The following is a 22,987-nucleotide window of genomic DNA, read 5'->3' as shown; positions in this document are numbered from 1 at the left end:
TGCCAATGTCCATTTTATGCAAGGGCCACAAAGTTAAGATGAGAGAAATTAGGGCTCATACAGAGACTTGTACAGTCATTTTTCCCAAGATGTATTTGCGAGAGGAACAGTAAAGGAAATGACCAGTAATGGTACATATCATCATCTGCTATACATCGCATGGTGGTTTATGGAGTATGTAGAAGTAAATGTAGTCAGTGCTTCCCTTGTAAGTGTATGAATGACCATACTAGTTCGTTGTGATAGCTTTATATGCTAGTGTAGTCTTTCCTGCAGTTTTATGATCAATTGAGACGTAGCTGACTTTAAAGGACAGCAGTAGTCATATTAGTGTAATGTCTTGTCACTGCGAAATACTATAGTGACACAGTATCCAAAGCCAAAGCTCTTTAGATGTAGTAGTTAGTAGTAGTAGTAGTAGTAGTAGTAGTAGTAGTAGTAGTAGTAGTGTTGCTGTTATTATTATTATTATTAATTAGGAAATAAACATGTGCTGGTATATTATAACTTAGAATGTTGATATTTATCTGTGGTAAACTTGAAAACGCACACACTAGAATCTGTTATTTAACTATAAAAGTCATCAAATTGCCCTGTAGTTTGCTTATCCGCCTTAACTGCTGCTGATCTACTGTTCACTGAATAGTTTATATCTATCTGAAAAGAAAATTCTTCAACTTTTGGCAGGATATACACTGTAAAATTATGTCCATGCTAGAGCCATGGTTTGACACACAGTTTAAAACTATCACAGTTTTCATGTTAAGGATGCCTTACATCAGCATTACAAATATATCAAGTGCATTTTTGATTGATGTTTTAAATGTAGATAAATACAATTTTCTCTGTCTTTGCCAGACTGAAAGGAAAATTTCAGGCTTGGAACAAACATCTCACATCATTAATAGTTACACAGACCAAAAACTGCAAATAAAACCATTGAACGCAATCCAGAAAAACAAGCTTGTTGATAGAAAAGGCAGTGATGCCAACATTATATGGGATAAAGCAATTCTGGAAACCCTGGTAAGAACACAGACAAACTAATTTTAAAACTGCTGCTTTAAAGTAAATTTGACAGAAAGTCCTCATTCTTGAAGGTTACTTAGTGATAGTACACACACATTCAGATATAGTTAATAAAATAGATGTAATTCTATACTGAGTTCATAAATATTAGGTATAATATCTTTAATATTAGGTTACAGAGACTTCTTCCTCCATCTCATTTTGCAGGAAGCTCAAGGATTTGAACGCACTGTCTCTAATTCTAGACTAGTGTATGATTTTTCCAAACATTCTTCACAGGATGGGAAGAGCACTTCTATGAAGCCAGCAACAAAAGCTTCAGCTGTCCTCAGTGACATCAAGGAGAAACAAGAGCCCAGTGAAATTAGTCCAAAAAAATCTGTTTCGATGACAAATGCAAAAGTAACTCGCAGCCCAGTAATGGGTGTGTCGCAGCTTTGTAATTCTGCCAAGGTTATTAGCCCCTGTGAAAAGCCATCAATGTTTTGGAAACAGGGACACAGTCCTCAGAAAGTTGAGGTGTCAAAAATAGAGTTAAAGAGTGTTTCTAATCATCCACAAATGTCTCCCAAGAAGGGTTCTGTTCTACATAAAGCAGCAGTTTTTGAGTCTGGAAGCCCTGAGAAGCAGTTGACAAAGGATCCAATTGAACTGTCAGTAGCTGAGCGCCTTGCTCTGTTTGAGAAAAATAAGGGTCAAGCCCTCATTCCCAAAACTGCTTTTTCAATGGCTGTTCCTACAAAATACTTAAACAAAACGCAGCAGGATTCAATAACCAGCAAGAAATTTTCACCTGAAAAATCCAGCTCTGCAACACAATGGACAAGGCTAGGAAATTTTGGAATTGTTCAGAAGCCAGTAGAACAGCCAAAGTTATCTCCAATAAAAAATGGTAATTATACATTACATCTGCAATACATTAAGTAAATATTTTACCAAAATTTTAATTATTGTAGTATTTTCTGTTCTGATCCTATATATTCATACTACACATTTATTTTAGATATACCCCAAAACAAAGTACTGGCCAGCAAGCAGCTTTTTGAAACTGGGGCTATTAATGGCAAAGGAAGTTCAGTTCTTCAGAATGTCCCTTCTGAAAGGCAGAAAGAACTAGAGATGTTACAGAATCGCTGGAACAGAAATAAACAGATTGGATCTGTAGTATCAGATTCCAGATTTATTCCTAACGACGCCCAGTCAAATAGTAACTTAGTAAGTACCTGAATAAAAGACTGTTAATGATGTAAAGCAGTTTACTTAAGATTTAGTGTCATTTTATTCATTTACATTTTCTTTGCATGGAGCTATCAAAATGATGACTGCTGCAAACTTTGGAAATAATATTTTAACAGTAGTTATAATTGCAGAATATGTTGCATAAAACAATTGTTGCATCTTATATCTGTTTTATACATTTATTACTGTGCAGTTGATATGCTGCTGGCTCATACAGGAAGTTGTGCCTTAAAATCCATTGAATTTGTATAAACATTTTTCTATCAGAAAACATTTTAAGTTTATTTTAAAATTGTTCCCCTTATATATTGTTTGGAGATTGTTAATTTATTAAGATTCTGTATGGCATATCCTGTGTTTCTTATTGCCCTTTTCTGTAACAGTCATATTCTTTTTACATGAAAATCAGTTACACAGCCCCCACAATTCGGCCCCATAGTTACAAAGGGGGCAGATCATTCCTTAGCGCACTATTTTTGAAGTTGGCTAGTAATTGACTTTGTGCTGGCTAAGGTGTTGTAAACGACTACTGGGTTTTCCAAATACAAAATTAATGTGCTTTATCCACTACAGATTTCATCAAGGTACATACCCAGAAATTTATAGCTGTCAGTTGCTGTTACTGAGATGTTACATACATTATTTGCATTGGTGTGGTGAGAACTGCCTGTTCTAAATTGGAGTAATTGAGATGCAGTAACATTCACCTTGCCGTCCTGATCACTGAAGTATTTATAATTCTGTGACATCACTGGTAGCAAAAGTTGTAGTTTCTTGCGCTCTTTACCATAGAATAAGTTTGAGGTTTCATATGCACAACTTATTACGTGGGAGTTAAGTGGTTGTGTAATGTTGTTAAAATGCAGGGTGTTAACTATTATGTTGTGGGGAAACTGTTGGGAATGAGTAGAAGATGTGAAAAGAGGCAGAAGAGTTCGTATATACATATAGTACTATTTATTTTCTTAGTTACAGACACTTTTTTGTGGTTACATGTTTGCTGCACATCTCTCTTTTTGTTTTCATATTTCCAGCTTCGTTTTGCAGATGTTTCTCCCCCCCCCCCCCCCCCCCCTCCAGATGTAATTTGTTTTGGGAGAAATTGAATTGGCTATTTACAGATGAGCACCACTGAAATAGTGTGTTTGTGATCTCAGCTGGAGAGTTACATGTTGTGTCTGACTTGCAGTAATGTGCATGACACCCATAGCTGTGCACAAGAACATTAATCATTGGCTAACAATGTTAACTTTTTGAGTAATAGACTAACTTTTAAGTTAATTCAGTACCTACTATTTATGACAAAAATGATGCTGTGCCATGTGCAGAAATCACGTTCTGCCCATTTCGGGTCATATAATTGTGTGCCTACGCTGGGGTGAGCCCGATTGATGTAAACAATCAAATGTGAGAATAACTAGATGATGGCTGTTTATTGTTGCTTCTGTACAGAGTTTGCTTTAAGAACTATTTTTTGTTAGTGAATTGACTGTGGAAACTAAATCAGGGAATTGGATTCCAGCTGTACAATTGATGACAATTCATGGCCACATTTCAATGATTATGTTAATTTTGTATTCAGATTGGGAGAAAAAATACTTATTGACTGCAAACTGTGCTTGTGTAAAAAAAATAAATCATCAATTAGTGCTCACCCTTCAAGCCTTAACAATTTCAAACAACATATAAGGAAAGCACATGAATCGCAATATGTACAACTTGAAGAAACAGTGGGGGCAGAGTGTGGTCTAGGGAATCCATAAACAAATATCAATCTTGGGCATTCAGATATTGACAGCAGAGTCAGTAGCTATAATCTGGTTAAAAGAATATGACAGAGAAGCATTGTAGAATCTTTTGGCACTGCAACAATTGCCAACAGTGTGTTTCAAGCTAGTGTGGACCAATGCATAGTAAACTTGCTGCGGATTTTCATCCAAAGGTCCAGTTAATATGGCTGGAAATGTATTACAACAGTCGAGGAGAAACAGTAAGAAAATGGGTGGAAAATGTTGTTGTAGAGGCTTTGATGCACGAAGCCGCTGAAAGTTCGAAGGACAAAGATACTTTAAGTGACAGTGGCGCAAGCAGGAACAACGAAGACAAAGACGAAGACTTTTTTTATGTCTGTCATTTGATCTAAAGAGAAGCCTAGTAGTCACACAGCTGTAAAAACTAAAGCCCAGAGTCTAGTCAAAATGTGGCTGGACATGAAATCAAAAGAATTATTCAACTATGCGGTATTTATTGGGAACATGTTTTAGTAAATTTATTTATTAAATAGAATCCCCTATGTCCTCAAGTGCTGCAGTTTAACAGACTTTTCTTCTGTGGGCAAAGACATTTTCTCTCCTAAACAGGCCTAGCTGTCGGATGAAAAATTTAACATGTCAGTGTTCGTGAAGGGAAATATGCACCTTACGGTAGCTCCTGTCTGATTCTAACATTGTTGTTGTTGTTGTTGTTGTTGTTGTTGTGGTCTTCTGTCCAGAGACTGGTTTGAAGCAGCTCTCCATGATGCTCTAACCTGTGCAAGGTTCTTCATCTACCAGTACCTACTGCAACCTACATCCTTCTGAATCTGTTTAGTGTATTCCTCTCTTGGTCTCCCTCTACGAATTTTACCCTCCACGCTGCCCTCCAATACTAAATTTGTGATCCCTTGATGCCTCAGAACATGTCCTACCAACCAATCCCTTCTTCTGGTCAAGTTGTGCCACAAACTTATCTTCTCCCCAATCCTATTCAATACTTCCTCATTAGTTATGTGATCATCTTCAGCATTCTTCTGTAGCACCACATTTCGAAAGCTTCTATTCTCTTCTTGTCCAAACTATTTATCGTCCATGTTTCACTTCCATACATGGCTACACTCCATACAGATACTTCCAGAAACGACTTCCTGACACTTAAATCTAAACTCGTTAACAAATTTCTCTTCCTCACAAACGCCTTCCTTGCCATTGCCAGTCTACATTTTATATCCTCTCTACTTCGACCATCATCAGTTATTTTGCTCTCCAAATAGCAAAACTCCTTTACTACTTTAAGTGTCTCATTTCCTAATCTAATTCCCTCAGCATCAGCCGATTTAATTTGACTACATTCCATTATTCTCGTTTTGCTTTTGTTGATGTTCATCTTATATGCTCCTTTCAAGACACGGTCCATTCCGTTCAGCTGCTCTTCCAGGTCCTCTGCTGTCTCTGACAGAATTATAATGTCTTCGGGGAACCTCAAAGTTTTTATTTATTCTCCATGGATTTTAATTCCAACTCCGAATTTCAATTCTAACATTGATAACTGAATAATTATAAAACTAAATGATAAAACTATTTCTTATTTTTCTTCTATGTTCTACCTAAACTTTCCTAATCAAAACATTTTCATTTAACCAATGCTAATATGATAGATTCACTTTCTCATTTCACTACACCTATAACATAAAGTTTGCTATTACAACTTAATCTGATTGGGTTTAACTTCTGATAAATCTGCTGTGAAGTAGTGTTTTAATCAGTAAGGCAGTTCACTTTTTTAGTAATGAATTGACTATTAGGAAAGATAACTGAGAGTGATGTTGCCCTGCTGTGAAAATGCCCACTCAGCCATATTCTTAGTGTATTAGTGTGTACTGTACATATCTGCCTAAAATGTATTCCAATAGCACATCTCAACATGGACTTGCAAATTGCAGTGCAGCTAAAGCCAGGAGATTGTATGCTGAAAGACTTCCCATTCGACATTTACCAAACAATAACACCTTTCAAAGAAGACTTGAAGAGACAGGCTCTTGCAAGAAAACATCATCTTATTGCAGAAGACCAATTAGTGTTAGAACACTTTGTTTGGAAACTCAGTTACTTCATCATATTAAGGGCACAAATTGCAGCAGTACCAGAGAAATAACAGAAACTGAGAATGTGAGTCACATGACCTTGTGGAAAGTGTTAAGAGCAATTACTTAATGCATTTCATTTTCAGAGAGTGCAAAATATTATATATTATTGAGACAGAATGTTGATCTAGGAAAGCTTTTTGTACATGGATACCAAGAATGTAGTGCAGAATTTTCACAACACTCATGAATGGGCAGATAAGAATCCTTTCACAGTTTTGGAAACAAGACATCAGCAACAGCTTAGCAATAATGTATTGGCTGGCACAACTGGAGAGTTTAATTGGACCTTTTGTTTTCTACGGGAATTTGACTGGAGCATCATACAGTGAATTTTTAATGGAACGCATTTCAGTGTTTTGCTGGAAGATATTCCACTACACTTATGCACAATGCGGCTCAATGTTATTTTGCTCTGCAAGCAAGAACAGTTTTAAATCGGTGTTTCCAAAACAAACGAGTAGGTCATTGGACAGCATCATCTTCGCTTAAATGATCTGACCTTAGTCCATTGGATTTTTATTTTTTGCGGCTCTTAAAGGACATATTGTATTAAAGGCCTATTGCAAATGTTGACATTCTTCACCAATATGTCCAAGGAGGATTTCAGTAGATGCACCAGACACCCATAATGTGGGAGTGAGTAAGAAAGTCTATGATGTGGCATTTGTAAGCTTGTTAAGGCTAATGGTAGATATTTTGAGCATTTTATTTAACCAGTTGGAAAAAAAATTACATGTAGAATCAAACTGGCAATTTGGGGGAAAAAAAAACAAGAATGAAGTTCCCTACCCAGTCCTCAGAGACTTCCCACATATTAGTTTTAGTTAACATCATGTATGAAAGGCAGAGAAAGTGGCAATGGATTGTAAATTACTATTGCAAAACTATACTGAACTTTTATAGTCTTATCATATAATTTTTATGTCAGTCAAGTATAGTGGATAAGATTAAACTGGTATATGCTTAGAAGTAGCAAGAATGGATTCCCAATAAAATAGGACTTCAATCTCCCCCCCCCCCCCCTTCCTCCTGAAGTAACTCGTGGTTTATTGAATCAAAGCTTTCGTGTGGTCTAAATGTATACCTGCAATCTATTTGTCCAATCCAGCAGACAGTGCAGTTCTGGAAGAATTGGGAAACTGCTGTGGTCATGCTCAGATCATTTTAAAACCATGCTGAGAATCTAGATAACCTTTTTATATTTTGTGAAGAAGGCACCAAGCTAGGAATCTAATCAGACTAGATGCAAGTTTGTCTAGAATTACTTTGTTTTTGGCAATGTTTTACTGACATCTGGATTTCTCTGAAAGGGCATTGATAGTCATAATATCTTGACAGGGTAGAACAGAAATAATTCTATTTATTGTCAGACCCTTTCACATCTAGTACATAAAATTCCATTTCTTAATTAGTTTGTATTTAAAACTAAAGATGATGTGACTTACCAAACAAAAGTGCTGGCAGGTTGATAGATACACAAACATACACACAAATAGTTTGTATTTAAATATGTTACTGTTAGATCTGTGCAGATTTTGTTTCTGCAGAACACTTTTTGTTATTTATGGCATGGTTGGATTTGTGTACTCTTATCACCATACAATAATAATGAAAATCTAAACTACTGCAATTTACATTATCTACAATATTTCTGCTGATTATACACAGTCTATTCTAGTGGCGCATATGTTCATTACTCTAGTTTCTGAGCTTACTAAATTTAAAGGATTACATGCTCAAATATATTAGAGTGTTTCATGTTTACTATAATGCTTGAATTTGCGTCATGTTTGTCACCAAATATAGTAACATCAGCTCAGTTCTGTTCACATCTACCTACTTTCCTACCACCTCCTTTATTTCTTCCTTTCACTTGATTTTCCTCTAGCACCATCGTACCAGCTAACCTGCACCATTTTGCCACAACCTCCCATCATGTTCCCTTCCCTTCCTGCTCCACCCATTTTGCACCTATTTTTTCTCGCAGCTACTTTTTTTCATTGAACAGTCTGATAACATTTTATACAAAATTTATCTTCTTTAGCTTGTTAAAATGTTTTTCTGTTGTTCAGGACTTAACTTTAATGACTGACTGTGTAGTGTCAGATACATTCACAACACTCGTAGGGAAAAGAAGGTTTAATTGACAAAACTATAAAATCACAATGAGACTAAATGGCTAGTCAATGTTCAGCACCATGAGACAAAATACCAGTTCTGTTGATTCAAATATTCAAACAGTGTCCCCCCCCCCCAAGTGTGCGTGCGTGCGTGAGAGAGAGAGAGAGAGAGAGAGAGAGAGAGAGAGAGAACACTGAACACTTGTGGGTAAGTACAGCCCAGCTACTCCATCTCTGTAATACTGGTAACATAATGTCACTTCATTTACCTTTTTATATCACCTACAGCCCATTTTAAAATAATGCTATCTATCTTTCTTTCAGGAAAGGCAGCATGTATCAGTCCCACCAATTCCTCCTCCCCTACCGCAGTTGTCACCTACAAAGAAAGACAGTGTATCAGAGATGCAGCAGAAACTACCCACTGCAAGTGATTGTATTAATAAAGGTATTTTCTGTTATTTAATTATTTAAATTGCAAATTTTTGTAATCAGCCCACTGCTCTTTTTCCCTGTGATTATGAAATGGTGTCTGTTAGCACTAGTATATTGAATAAGTTTGGCAATCAATGTGAAATATGTAATGTTTTGGTGGTTTTGTACACTGAATACAAGCTAATGAGAAAAATAGGTTTGTAATGAATTTTTGTCAAAGTAAGTTCAATCTAGGGATGTAAATAAGATGCGGAGACATCATCAGGAATCAAAAGGATTCTGAAGAGATAAGATGTAAAGTGTGTTTTATCCACTGGCAAAATTGAGGAATCTGTTATATTAAGTCAAAGGTAACCTAGGCCTGAGAAAATGTGACACATATAAAACTCAATGCTGATGGGGTTGGGTTGGGTTGTTTGGGGAAGGAGACTAGACATCAAGGTCATAGGTCTCATCGGATTAGGGAAGGATGGCGAAGGAAGTCGGCCGTGTCCTTTCAAAGGAACCATCCCAGCATTTGCCTGGAGCGATTTAGGGAAATCACGGAAAATCTAAATCAGGATGGCCGGACGCGTGATTGAACTGTCGTCCTCCCGAATGCGAGTCCAGTGTCTAACCACTGCGCCACCTCGCTTGGTTCAATGCTGATGTGGGAAGACTTACAGTGAGAATTATTTAAACATGCGACAGCACATGTTTTACGAGAAGATTGAAGTTTTATTTTCAGCATCCTTGTTCTGGGATGGTGGTGTTACTATGAACCCGAAAATGTAGCGTATAATTTTGGTGAAATTTTCATCCCTTATTGCTGTTGTTGTTGTTAATGGTTAGATGTGGAAATTTAATAAGTTGTGATGCTATTTGAAATTGAATATCAAAAGAAAGTGATGTTGGGGAGCATTTTGACTGGAATGTTTGTCTTTGCAAACTTTCAACAGTTTTTATATCTAATGTGGTTTTTGCATGTTTTCTTCTTTTGGCCCTGTTTAAGCTCTCAGCAAATGCTTTTCGTTTGAGAAACAGCACCATTTATTTTGCTGGTGAACTGAGTACTTATCTGGTTTAATATGTTGCTCAGCATTTTCTCTTTTCCCACCCAATTCAATAACAAAATCTGCAGAATATTAATTTTGACCTTTTGTGGACATTCACAGGTGTGTGACCCACACTTCAGGGCCGACACCTATGTCCTGCGTTTCTGTGGAACCCGAACTGACTCTTGGTCATAAGGATTGCCGATCCCTTGTGATATTCTGAAGGTCGTAATCAGACTCCTTGATGGACCAGAATTAGTCTCTTCACTCATTCCCAATGAGAAGAGAGAACAATGAGTAATATACAGCACAAAGCATTCTGTAATGGCTATCATGCAATTGCTTACTGAGGTTGGCATTTTTGGTAACGAGGAGAGATCATCACGTCCTCTATCAGTATTTGATGCAACCACAGTTCAAAACATCTGCCACCAAAACAACTGCCATTTTAAATGTATCCACATTAAACCAACTTTTTAACTTTAGCTAGCAAACAAACATAAGCCTTTGTGTGTTGTAAGATCTTAGTTCCATGCTGAGGTGTTCATTGCCTTATACAACTTGTATCTTATACAGCCAGTTCAGTGGCCCTTGATTGGCATGGCACCAGAGCATCGACCATTCTGAAATGAAGTGTCTATTAAGTAATTTCTTGTTTTCACATTTTGAGGCACAACTTTCATGTAAGCTGATGAACCAAAACATTAAGACCTCTGCCCATTGTGAGTTTGTGTGATGCATGATGGCACTGAGTGAATGTGATCCAGTAAAAGAAGTATATGGGTGAACCAGAGACGAATGGGGATACATTCTAGCGATAAGTGGTGCAAATGAGGAAATTCATCAACTTAATTGACTTTGGTGTAAGCCAGATTGTTGTGGCCCAGTTCCTGAGAGCAAGCATCTTGGAAATGGTGAAGCTGTTCCCGTGATACTATCTTGAGCGTCTATGGAAAGTGGTGGAAGAATGTTGAAACGATGAGTAGGCAACAAGAAGTAGGATGGGCATACCTCATCGCCGAATGCAAGGATTGGAGGCTTGCTCGTTCTCTAAAGCAGGATAGATGGTGATTTGTGGCAGATCTGATGACGGAGTACAGTCCTGGCACAAGCACAAATGTTTTGGAGCACACCATTCAGCGCACAGTGTTGACCATGGTGTTTCGCAGCAGAGAACCCCTGTGTGTTCTCATGTTGACCCAACAACATCGTCAGTTATGATTACAGTGGGCACGCAATCAACATTGGACTGTGGATCAATGGCTTAGTGTGCCTGGTCGGATGAAACCCATTTATTATTAAATCTGGTCGATAGTAGAGTCCACATATGCCATTGTCCAGGCTAACGGCTGCTCAAAACGTGCAGCACACCACAGATGAATAAAACCCAATTGGGATGCTATTGGGTGGCAGCTGCATGATCCATCCACCTGTAAATTACAGGAACTGTGTGAGCTGTGCATAGGTATCTGGTGCCACAACCTCTCGAAACCTTGAATCCATGGCACACAGAATCACTGCTGAATTGTGTTCTAGAAGTGGACCAACATGCTTTTAAGCAAGTGATCATAATGTTTTGGCTCATGAGTATATCTTTGCATTTATCGGAAAATTTGAACTCCAATTTGTGAAGTCTTCAGTTATTACTGGAGCCATACTTATCTGTATGGCAGGCTGTATTATCAACAGGACATGGTTGTCAGCTAGTCACTGCCTGGAATCCAGCACTGTCTTCCATTAAGTTAAAATGAGAGAAATGAGAACCTCCAATTATGGACCAACATAGTGTATTGCAGAGTTTTAATTTGGCTTTTAACGACATTATCAGTGTACCGCAGCACCATCATTGCCCATGACACATGCATGGAAATCTTCCCTTCCCAATGGGAGGCATTATCAGTATTATTTTTGTCCAGCTGCAAGAGGTTTTCCATGCAAGTATGATTCCACATTGAGGCTTTTATAACTTTGGATTACACAACATATTTAACAACAGTTCTGCCTTCCAGCAGTGAGATTCACAGACACATGAATATGTCAAACAGTTACATTGATTGAATGTTTCAGTACTTGCACATTACCATGTGGTAGATGTTTTGAGTGTCGGCTGATACAGTGGTTTTATTGACGGGAGCACAGTGAAGAAAGATGAGGCAAGACTGGAATTAGGAATTCCTGGAAGGTTATGCGGGAGTGACAGGTCTGAGGTTATTAGGTTAGATTCTGATGCGGGGGCGGGGTGGACATCATCATCATCATCATCATCCTGTAGCTGACATTAGTGTGAAAGACAATACCTACGGACTGGACATTGCAGAGCAGGAGTTTTTTTTATTGGGGCAGTGTTTTTAGTTCGGAATATCTGTGCGTAGGTGATGTGATCTAAGTGAATAGTATGAACTGATAGAACATTAGTTATTGGAAGCCTTTGTCGGTAATTGGGCTACAGCAGAAAATGGTTAATTTTATTTTGGTTGAGTAATTTAGGTGTGTCCATTTAATTAGCATGGTAAGAGCAAGTATCCATGGAGGCTAGGTACGGGGCTGAAAGAAGAATAACAAGAAGTATGAAGCTGCCAATTGGAAGTAAAATATAAACTGCAGTGGCAGTGAAGGTAAATAATAATCGTGGGGTTTATCTGATGAAAAAATATTAAATCTGTGATCCTATGGTGAAGATCAGTTGGGGAATGAAAAATTAAGATACAAGATTTCTCTCTTGTAAAGATAATTTGAACCTCATCTACTGATTACAGCCTAACTATACCGGTATTGTATTTTTATTTTTTTAAATATTTGTTACAAATGACATGTAATTACTACTGTAGCAACTTAAACAAATTTGTTTCCTCAACTATAGTTGTTGTTATTTTCTTCTGTCAAATGTCACCACCTCTGTAGTTGCAAAATTGATGAACCTGTGAGTGAGTGACAAGGCATTTTTTATATATGGGTAACATTTTTTAATAAGGTTTCTTGGTTTTCTGCTTTAAAGAAGCAACATCAGATGTTACCTTCTTCTTGAATATAATATTTAACATTTTGGCAGATGATATGAAAAAGCAGTATCCTGTCTTAGCGGATGTTAGGAGATTCAAGATGGGAGACCCTAAACCTGGCAGGTTATATCCATGCTTGTCAGATATTGAAACGTGCACAGAGACAGAGAGTGAGGTGCCTGATACAGATGGCTTTGAAAGGTAATAATAATTTTGTAAAGTTTCTGCAATGATTAACTTATTGAAACTGAAAATTGCTTGTAGATAACAAATAATTATTTTCAGCTCTGGGAGTAATGATTCTTGCAGTAATTTGGAAGACACTAGTTTTGGGAGAGAGATACTGCAAGCTGCGGGTATTAACAAGTCACCAGTCAAGGCAAGTAAAGGATTTATATGGAACAAGCAACTACTTTTCTCCTGTTTCCATACTATTCTATTATAACATATCATTTCTGATAAAAATTAGTTCCAGATTCAATATTACTAATTAAATATTTCCATAAAATTTATGCTCTTTTAACATTGTGTTTGTATAAAGGACAAGCAAAAATATTTACTATTCATTATTTGTTGAGGCTACCATTGTGCATGCATATATTTTTTTTTTTTTTTTAACTGGCATCTAGTTTTGAACACTTGTATTTATTTTCAAACAATTGCCTATATTATAAGTATGAAATAAACAAACATATCAGGTACAAAATGTTAAAATACATAATTGACAGTACATAATTCCCATTGAAGATTAAAAAGGTTGTTTCATACGACAGGTCAGCATAACAAATATAATTTCACAGTCAAATAAAATTTATTTGATGTGATATATGAACAGATCTTTTGAATGTTGAAAGGGAATTATGTATAGCCAGACATTAGAAATGGAGGTATGTCATCATCTATATATTGCACTACTGTAATCTATGCATATAGAATATTAGGAAACTGTTTGCGCATTTTAACCCTTTGTATTTTATGTTTTTACTGATTTTGTACCTGCTAATGTAGGTAATGGCTTAAAAATGTACATGGGGATTCAGAACTAGTCACCAAAAACAAACAAACAAACAAACAAACAAAATGCAAATATGATGGAAACCTTAATAAATTGTAAATTTCCATAAAAGTTCCAACAAATGTAATACAAAAGCCAGTATCCGTCTCCTACCTTCCAAACTTTACAGAAGCTCTTCTGCGAACCTTGCAGAACTAGCACTCCTGAAAGAAAGGATACTGCGGAGACATGGCTTAGCCACAGCCTGGGGGATGTTTCCAGAATGCGATTTTCACTCTGCAGCGGAGTGTGCGCTGATATGAAACTTCCTGGCAGATTAAAACTGTGTGCCCGACCGAGACTCGAACTCGGGACCAGTTTTAATCTGCCAGGAAGCTTCATATCAGCGCACACTCCGCTGCAGAGTGAAAATCTCATTCTGGAAACATCCCCCAGGCTGTGGCTAAGCCATGTCTCCGCAGTATCCTTTCTTTCAGGAGTGCTAGTTCTGCAAGGTTCGCAGAAGAGCTTCTGTAAAGTTTGGAAGGTAGGAGACGGATACTGGCAGAAGTAAAGCTGTGAGTACCGGACGTGAGTCGTGCTTCGGTAGCTCAGTTGGTAGAGCACTTGCCTGCGAAAGGCAAAGGTCCCGAGTTCGAGTCTCGGTCGGGCACACAGTTTTAATCTGCCAGGAAGTTTCATATCAGCGCACACTCCGCTGCAGAGTGAAAATCTCATTCTGGAAATGTAATACATTCTGTGAAGGACCTCTTATTCTACATTGTTGCTATTGCCATCACCATAAAGAAATTTAAACAAAAACAAATATGAAGTTATTACTTGCCACTTTAATTTACTATTCTCAATAAATCAAAGCAAGAGTGAATTTTCTACTACAGGCTGCATATATATGACCAACGGTGCAATTCTAGTGTGTAATTTGGTCTTTCACATCATTGCTTGGTTCCCTCTCATTTTGACAAGAAGCAATGTGGACCATCGGTTAGACAATGTACTCATATTCAGGGGAGGAGTGGTTTAATTTCCATCTAATCACCCATATTCAGATTTTCTGTGATTTCTCTAAATCACTTGAGGAAAATACCAAAATGGCTTCTTCGAAATAGGACAGCCAATTTATTATCCTATTCCCTCTCTAATTATCTTGTAGTTGACTGGGACATTACTCCCTGATCTTCCTTCTTTCTTCCTTTCTTATCCTGATGCCAGAAGCCTTGTAATACATTGTATGTATTCGCTAGCAAAATAATTATGTATTATGCAATCAGACAAATTGACAAAATAAATGACCTTTCGTATGTGAGTATGGAATCATTAGCATAGATTTTTCCATTCAGTGAATGATGTGGGTGGTTTGTGTTACTTATATACAGGGTGTATATGACCCGGGAGAAACCCAGATATTTTTTCATCCGGGAGAAAACCAAGAAAAACCCTGGAATTTTTTAGAATTCTGGGAATTTTTCGTTGTTTTAATTTTGAGTTAAATTTTTGTAATTTTGACTGGTAAGAACCAATACTCTAACAAAGTATATTACTGTATCCCGCTACTGCAGAATAATACTGCAGCATTAAATCATGAACAAGAGAAAGAAACGAAAATATAACTTAAATTGCAAAGGAAATGTGCCATATAAAATAAGTGCTCGTACAAGTGCCTTCCAACAGCAAAATGTGTTGAAGGCTTTCGGAAGACTATGCAATGCTTCATAACAAAAAACTGCCTCCGATGAGCGTGACGTCACAACTCTTTACATTTGCCTCATTTAATAAATTACGAGCGGGCTCATGCACACGCACAGTTGAGTTGTGTATGAGCAGTACCTTCTCCTGCTTCTGGCTACAGAAAAGTTACTGTTGGCTGTGTAAGCAGCAACCAGCAATGTGGTACCCGGAAAAATTCTACTGGCGCGCCCAAGCTGCCAGATTCATGCTTGCGCAGCAGGCCCGGATCTAGTGGGGGGTGGGGCAAACCGGGGTATCTGAACCGGGTGGCAATTTCAGGGGCAGGGGGCATATTCACATTCTTGAGGGGGAAAAAACCTTGTTTCAGTAAGCACCTAGCATCCAGCGCACGTCGGACTATAGGTTATTCATATGATTTTGAAACGCACCCCTGCTGGTGTTTTGACACATTCTAAGTTGATTTCTGAATGAATTATAAGTTGAATGTGTGCATAGTGTACATGATGTCTCTGCCAGGGGAATCCTCTCCACATCTAGAAATAAACTTTCCTGCAGACAACACGGGAAAGGGCTGTGCGAGCTGAGCAGAATAAAGCCGAACTGGTGAATGCCAACTGCTACTTGTTTATGTGGTTGATTTCGGTTTGCAAATGTTCAGTGTTGTTATGATTACTAGTGAAATGCACAGATTCAGACTACCGGAGTGGAAATAAACGACTAACAGGAGTAACAGGTAAGAAATATTACGTATTATCTTCTCAGTATGTCAAGAAAAGTGAAATTTTGACAGAAAAAATAAGCAATGGCTTATTCTGAGTAGCACAGAAAACGCATTGTACAAACACGTGGTGTCTCCCCGTGACCCGTGTTTACATTTAGTGATTTTTCTGTTTTCTCTTCGTTTACTGCTCTCATGTCAAATGAAAACAAGACAGATTTCTGAGGCTGGGAGCTATCAAGTGAATTAAAATTCCTTCTCGTAATTACGGAAGGCTAAAATATGTTACTAGTTTTAGATTTTATTTCCACCTTTCTGACAGTCAAGCATTAATTGCCTTGCAGAATAATAAAGTTATTTTTGTCGGTTTGCTAAAGAAATTTGGCTTTTCGTAAGCTTTCCTGCTGAAGCGCTCAATTTATTTGGAACGAACTGTTTAATTCTACAATATTGCTTCGTTTCAACTATTTACTTCATTTCAAGTGCACATTTTCATCTTCTAGCATGTATGGCATTATGCTATAATAAAGAACCAAACATGAGAATACAGTACTGGTACTCCAAGAAAATTTACGTCCCGAAAACCACACTGAAAAGCTTCATGTCAGGTAGAGGCCTACGTCATTAGGAATCTGGACATATGAATGAGCACTGTAAGGCGAACTATGCATTTTATACGGTTCACGAAACTCAGATGCTCTTGGAGTATCCTCTGATGTCTTGTTTCTTTTATGAAATAATGTAAGATCTTTTAATGTTTTACATGTACGAACATACAGGCCTCCTACGTCACCGTAGCTGCGCAAGCGTGGTGACGGCTCTTATCTGGGGCTCTCTGCCAACTGCTGAAATGAATCTATATTTCTAACAGGTGGCGGATAAATATTGCGAATTGTTGTTCGAAAAGCGTTATTTTCAAAGTAAATTTGCCTATTACCCAAGATGAACTAAGTGAGAGAATGTACGATGAATTGCTTAAATCACAGAGAGTTTGCTCTCTTTTAAAAATCAACTCTTTGATGACGAGCCATTTACAAGAATTTCGAGCCCAGAAGATCAGAGATTTATGTTGGTATTCAAAATTTTTCTCTCTTATTTGTGTGATGTAACTTAAAGTGTAACATGTGCTAAACAGATCAACCTTATATGTGAAAGCTTAGCTTGTCTAGTAGCTTATTAATCTTCGAGACAAATATTATATGTGAAAGCTTTTCTTTTCTTATAGCAACACTATGTATATTAATTTAAACCATTAACTTTTCCTGTTGGTCGAATTCGAATTTATACTTTCGTAACATGAAAATATACAGTGTACATGTTGCTGCATGTCAAAGATCTTTCTAAAACGTGTATTTTCCCCCTGAGTTTTGTTTTCTAAAGCACCAGGAAGTTCTACGCTGCTTTATAAAACCATGTCCATTCAAAGGGTAAGTTTTACAGTTCCGAGAGAAAGTATACTGTCACGTAACACGGAAAAAGTGTATTTTCACCCGGGAGAAAATGTGTTTTTACCGGGAGATCCGGGAATTTCTTTTCCTTGTCCATGTATACACCCTGTATACAGCACTTTCAAGGTACTAATATCTACTGGCCCTCACCTAGCTGTCTGTCGCATCTTTCAATTCTGGTATTACATCGCAGTGACATAACTTTATTTTCCTTTGTGCATTGTTCAATAATAATCACAAATTGTGTAAATGAAATCTTTTTCCGTGCAAGACTATATTTTACTGAACAAATAATTTAAAGAGTAAAGATAGAAACTCGCTGAATAATTGGAGCACAGAGTCGTTATTTGGCATGTAAATGAGAGTGATTGTAGCTAGCTTCTGGATGAATCTTCCTTCAGGACTATAAAGCCTAATTTACACAATGACATTGGGTTGTGCCACTCGTTTGGAATGAGTTGCACTCAAGTGGTTTCGTATATGACTGTAGACATGGCAACAGCAGTATACACTACTGTTTCGTCATTTTGTGGGTCCCTGAGTCGTGTCTGAAATGGAAGTTTTGGCAGCTGCATGTCACAAGAGTTGTGATGGAGTTAAAGCTTGTTGCGTAAAATTGCTGCATAAGAAAAAATAAGAAATGTGTTTAGATTCGTGTTAGCAACAATAATTATTCAAATCAGGCCACATTTAGAAGGGAATGGTTTGCAAACTACTCTCTTGAAGATAAATCTCTACAGTGGATATATTTCAAAATTCTAACGTGTGAATGGTGAGCACTGCAGCGACGTTTTAAATAGACGAATATTGAATAAAGAATGCAGCTTCTTGAATTCGTATAGCCTTCCCTCTGTCAACAATATTCCTTAACAAAGTGTTGGCCAACTCGAACGATGGGATTTTAGTCTTGTAGATGAGAGCATTGCCACAGCTAGAATTACACTTGCTTGTATTTTTCTTAATTCAGTTGTATATGTGTTCCTAACCCAATAAACTTTGCCCTGCATCTCAGATATTGTCAAACCATCTATGTCATGATCGCACATGATAGTCTCAGCGGCAGCAGTATAATGCTTACTTTTGTAATCAGCATCACTGAAATCACACAAACACCTATGTAAAGCATAGGTATCCAAAAAGCGAACATTATTCTCTGTTCCCCATTTCATATTTCAGTTTGTTTACCCTCTACGAACACACGTAACCTCAAAACTCGTGCAACTAGTGTCGCCAAAGTTGGAACACGCCTAAAGTGTTTAGTTTCACCAATGAGTTGCGCAAACGCGCGTGGCCGGTAGCGCAGTTGCCTGCAACCTAGTGTCATTGTGTAAACTAGGCTTAAAGTAAGCATATGTATTTGAATAATGACATTGTGACTAATTTGTGCTGGCACTGCACTTCGAGCATGAGAGCTGCAGAGCCTGCCCAATATAAACAAATAAGTGCACAGATCAGTCCGAAAGTTTTGAGACTCTAACAGATTGTGATTTTAACATTGTGTTTACTATTAAAATTAATGAAAAATACCATTTTAATGCTTTCCATGTGATTTTTTAGTGATTTGAAGTGGGTCTGTTCAGTGATCTGTTTAGTGATTGTTTTGGTATATGAAATTTCTCTTCCTACCATGTCCAGTCTTAGTTGTTTCAGTCAAATGAGGCAGGAAATAAATTCCTTTGATATTGAAAGTTTCACTGGGCACTTTCAAAGAACTACTGAGAAGGGAATTTTGTTTGTTAGGGGTGTGATGGAAGAACATCACAGAACAGAATTGAGTTAATACCTGTCTCCGAGATCTTACATTTGCGTCTTCAGGTCTGAAAGGTACCACTGCACGATACAGCCTTCTAAAGGCCTGGCCAGACAGAATCCGGCCTGCCGCTGTGACGGACAGCGCAGCGGGTAGCCAGGCCCGTCAGCGGCCAGGGATGCCACACAGGCAACAGCTGGCCTGCTGCAGCGACTGTTGCTGCGTCAGCTGTTACACTGTGGAAGGGACTGAACCCCATTATTAAGATTGCATGCGTAGCGCGATTGCCTTGGCGTTAGATGATTTGGGAGCTTGATGCGGGACACATTATCTTTGTGTGTGTGTGTGTGTGTGTGTGTGTGTCAGAACCTCTCCTTGCATTAGCGATACAAAATGGCACCAAGAAGAGGGGATGTGGGGTGCACGACATTAACAGCAGGAGAGAAAGCTTAGGAGAATACCATCGTCTGTGTATTGAACTAGAGTCCGACGAAGATAGGTTCTTCAAATATTTTCATATCTTGCGAGAATGTTTCGAAGAACTGCATCTCCTCATAAAAGGGGGCACCAAGAAGTGCACAATGAACTTGAGGAAGCCAATTGATACAAGGCAAAGACTAGTCATTTGCTTGAGGTAAGTTTTACCATTTGTGGCCTCTTTGTGCTTCATACAGAAGTCATATTAATTATTCCATTACAGTTTTGCTGTATCATATGAAAGGTTCAGCAGAAGAAATTGCTGTCTCACAATATAGCCACAAATGGAGTGATAAATTTATCTGTAGTGTTTACGAATGCAGCAAACGATAGTAACATCTAGTTCTGTATGTCACGCTAGAGAGAACTTGTTACTAATAGATTGTTTTGTTTCATTGTATTTAGAACATTGTCATTGAATTTAAACAAACATAGTTTTGGTTGTTAACTTATCTATTCGTTCTATTGCCATAATTTATTTTAATCTTTTCCTGATTCTTGGCTACAGGCGACAGTCACCAGACCCTTGCTTTTTCTTTTATGTAAGGACGTTCAACAGTCTCAGAAATTGTGAAAGAAGTGCGCCAGACAATAAGGACTGTTCTACGGCCCAAGTATTTACCTACTCCAACAGAGATGTGGAAGAAATCTGGAGGAGGATTTCTGGAACTTTGGGGGTTTCCGAACTATCGTGGAAGCATAGACGGAAAGCATATCAGGTTAAAATGCCCGAAGGGTAGTGGATCCCAGTTCTACTGTTATAATCAATTCTTTTTGCTAGTTCTAGTTCTCCTGGCGATCGTTGATCCATACTACAAGTTTACAGCAGTTCATATTGGAAGTTATGGACATTAAATTTTTGAGAATTCAACTTCCTATCAAGAGTATATCGAGGGCAAAAGTATTCTACCTCCAAAGTCACTTACCGGGTATGGACATCCCTGTTCCTCGTGTTTTCATTAGTGGTAAAGGTTTTGCACTTCAGACATATTTACTGAGACCATATCCAAAACCTACAGCAATCAACAATGCAAAGAACAGGGTGTCTACGACTGGGAGATCTGGGAAAAACCCAGGAATTTTTTCATCCGGAAGGAAACCGGGAAAAACCCTGGAATTTTTTGGAATTCTCGGAATTTTTCATTGTTTTTGTTCTCAGTTCAATTTTTGTAATTTTGACTGGTAAGAACCAATACTCTAACAAAGGATATTACTGTATCCTGCTACTGCAGAATAATACTGCAGCAATAAAACATGAACGAGAGAAAAAACTGAAATAAAACTGAAATTGCAAAGGAAATGCGCCAAATACAGCAACTAAACACAGTGCTCATACAAGCATTTATGAGTGGGGTCATGCACATGCGCAGTATCTTCTTCTGTTTGTGGCTACAGAAACGTGGTTGTTGACTGAGTAAGCAGTCGCAGCAAAAAAAGGGGGGGGGGGGGCAGTTAGGTGCCACCAGGAAAATTTTTACTGGCGTGCCCAAGCTGCCAGATTGCACTGCAGCCCTGGATGTAGGAGTGTGTTGTGTGTGTGTGTGGGGGGGGGGGGGGGGGGGTTTGTTTTTGAAGAAAAAAAACTTGTTTTACAAAGCGCCTAGCATCCAGCGCACGTTGGTCTATCGATTATTCGTATGACTTTGAAATGTGTCTGTCGGTTTTTGAACATTGTTGAACACATTCTAAGTTGAATTAATCATAAGTGGATTTGTGAATGTGTGCATAGTGTACGTGATGTATCTGTCAGTGGAATCCTTGTCACATCTAGAAATAAACTTTCCTACAGACAAAAGGGGCTATACGAGCTGAGCAAGAGTATAGCCGAATGAAAGAAAGCCAACCACTGTCTGATTATGTGGTTGATTGGGTTTGCGAATGATGAGCGTTGTTACGATTACCAGCGAAATCCATAGATTCAGACTACCAGAGTGCAAATAAACGACTAACAGAAATAACATGTAAGAAAAAGTATGTATTATCTTCTCGGTGTATCCAAGAAAATGAAATTTTGACAGAAAATTTTTGGCCAAATCGATATACTAGCAAGGGCCAGTTGTACAGTATCCGGCTAGCAGCCGCTTTAAGCTCTATTCTGGAAGTAGCGCGGAAAACGCGTTGTACAAACACGTAATAACGCCTAACTGGAGAATAATCGTAGGGGTAACTAAACTGGTGATTGTGGCAGAGTTAGTGAATTTAACTGGCGAATAAGCTTTGACATTGGCAGGAATAGATACAGAATTAATGATGACAACATTGTTTGTTAGAACGAGGAAGGAGAAGAAACGGTGACATCACTTAAGTTATGGAAGAATCTGACGATTCCAAATTTATATAAAAATTTTGCACTCCTACTTTTCGATATGCTTGAGAAACTGGAGCATATTAATGAAGTGTAAAACTATTTCCTAATGTAAAGCTTTTTGCTTGTAGTAGGCCTAATAGGCTTTTGATATTGGTAGTTTGTGAATGATATTCTGCCGTGTTATAAAAATGACAATTTCTGTCCAAACAGTCTCGTTTATTTGGCGTGTGTTAAAATTGCTGCAGTATTATAAAGGCCTATTTTGTTTTATCTCGCAGACAGTGGCAAAATACAGGCAATCAGGTCGAGAAACCACACCAGTCTTGGGCTTATTTGTAATTACCGCTCTTCAGTATTAGACAGCAACATTTCGAATTTTCATGTAGCAAAACATTTGTCGAACTTTGTTGAGGTAACAGATCCTTTTGTAGAAAGGAAAGCATGCCATGTAAAGCTCTAGCAAGATTAGAGAGAGAAAAATTCTAGGAGGTAAGGATTGAAGAAATGTGTACTGTCTTGCTTGTCTCTTTTTTTCAATGGTTTTATGTATCCTTTACTTAATTTTGTCACACGAAGTAGCAAGTAGTCAGTTAATAGGGAATAAAGAGTGCAAATTTTCTGAAGAGGGTTTTTTTATTAAAAGAAAAAGAAGGGGCAGTATGTCAAACTGGCTGACTGGAAGCAGGAGAGGCACCATAGGACATTTTAATTTCCACTGTCCTGAATATAGTTTGATGGCATCCAGTACAAAATATACGCGTTTCAATTAACAGACCGAAATAGTGACAAGCGATAGAAGAAAGCTGTGTGAAGAGGTGTGGTGCTGCA

General features: G+C 38.0%; 1 protein-coding gene across 6 annotated transcripts in view; it reads left to right on the top strand.

Annotated features, from left to right (window-relative positions):
• The window catches only part of LOC126278524 (anillin-like), a 137,588-nt gene that overhangs the window by 24,780 nt on the left and 89,821 nt on the right, over window positions 1–22,987 (top strand). For 2 of the 6 annotated variants that reach the window (XM_049978695.1, XM_049978696.1), the window contains exons 5-10: window positions 859–1,026; window positions 1,309–1,921; window positions 2,033–2,244; window positions 8,614–8,737; window positions 12,808–12,958; window positions 13,043–13,136. In XM_049978695.1, the coding sequence (XP_049834652.1) occupies window positions 859–1,026; window positions 1,309–1,921; window positions 2,033–2,244; window positions 8,614–8,737; window positions 12,808–12,958; window positions 13,043–13,136 (1,362 nt within the window). Of the gene's footprint in view, window positions 1–858; window positions 1,027–1,236; window positions 1,922–2,032; window positions 2,245–8,613; window positions 8,738–12,807; window positions 12,959–13,042; window positions 13,137–22,987 lie in introns of all 6 variants that reach the window. The other 4 variants (XM_049978694.1, XM_049978693.1, XM_049978697.1 and 1 more) reach the window with 2 other exon arrangements.

This window comes from Schistocerca gregaria, chromosome 6, assembly GCF_023897955.1.
Source record: "Schistocerca gregaria isolate iqSchGreg1 chromosome 6, iqSchGreg1.2, whole genome shotgun sequence".
In the NCBI taxonomy this organism is placed as follows: Eukaryota; Metazoa; Arthropoda; class Insecta; order Orthoptera; family Acrididae; genus Schistocerca; species Schistocerca gregaria.
Note: the sequence above shows the minus strand (reverse complement) of the source record. Positions and strands in the feature narration are given on the sequence as shown.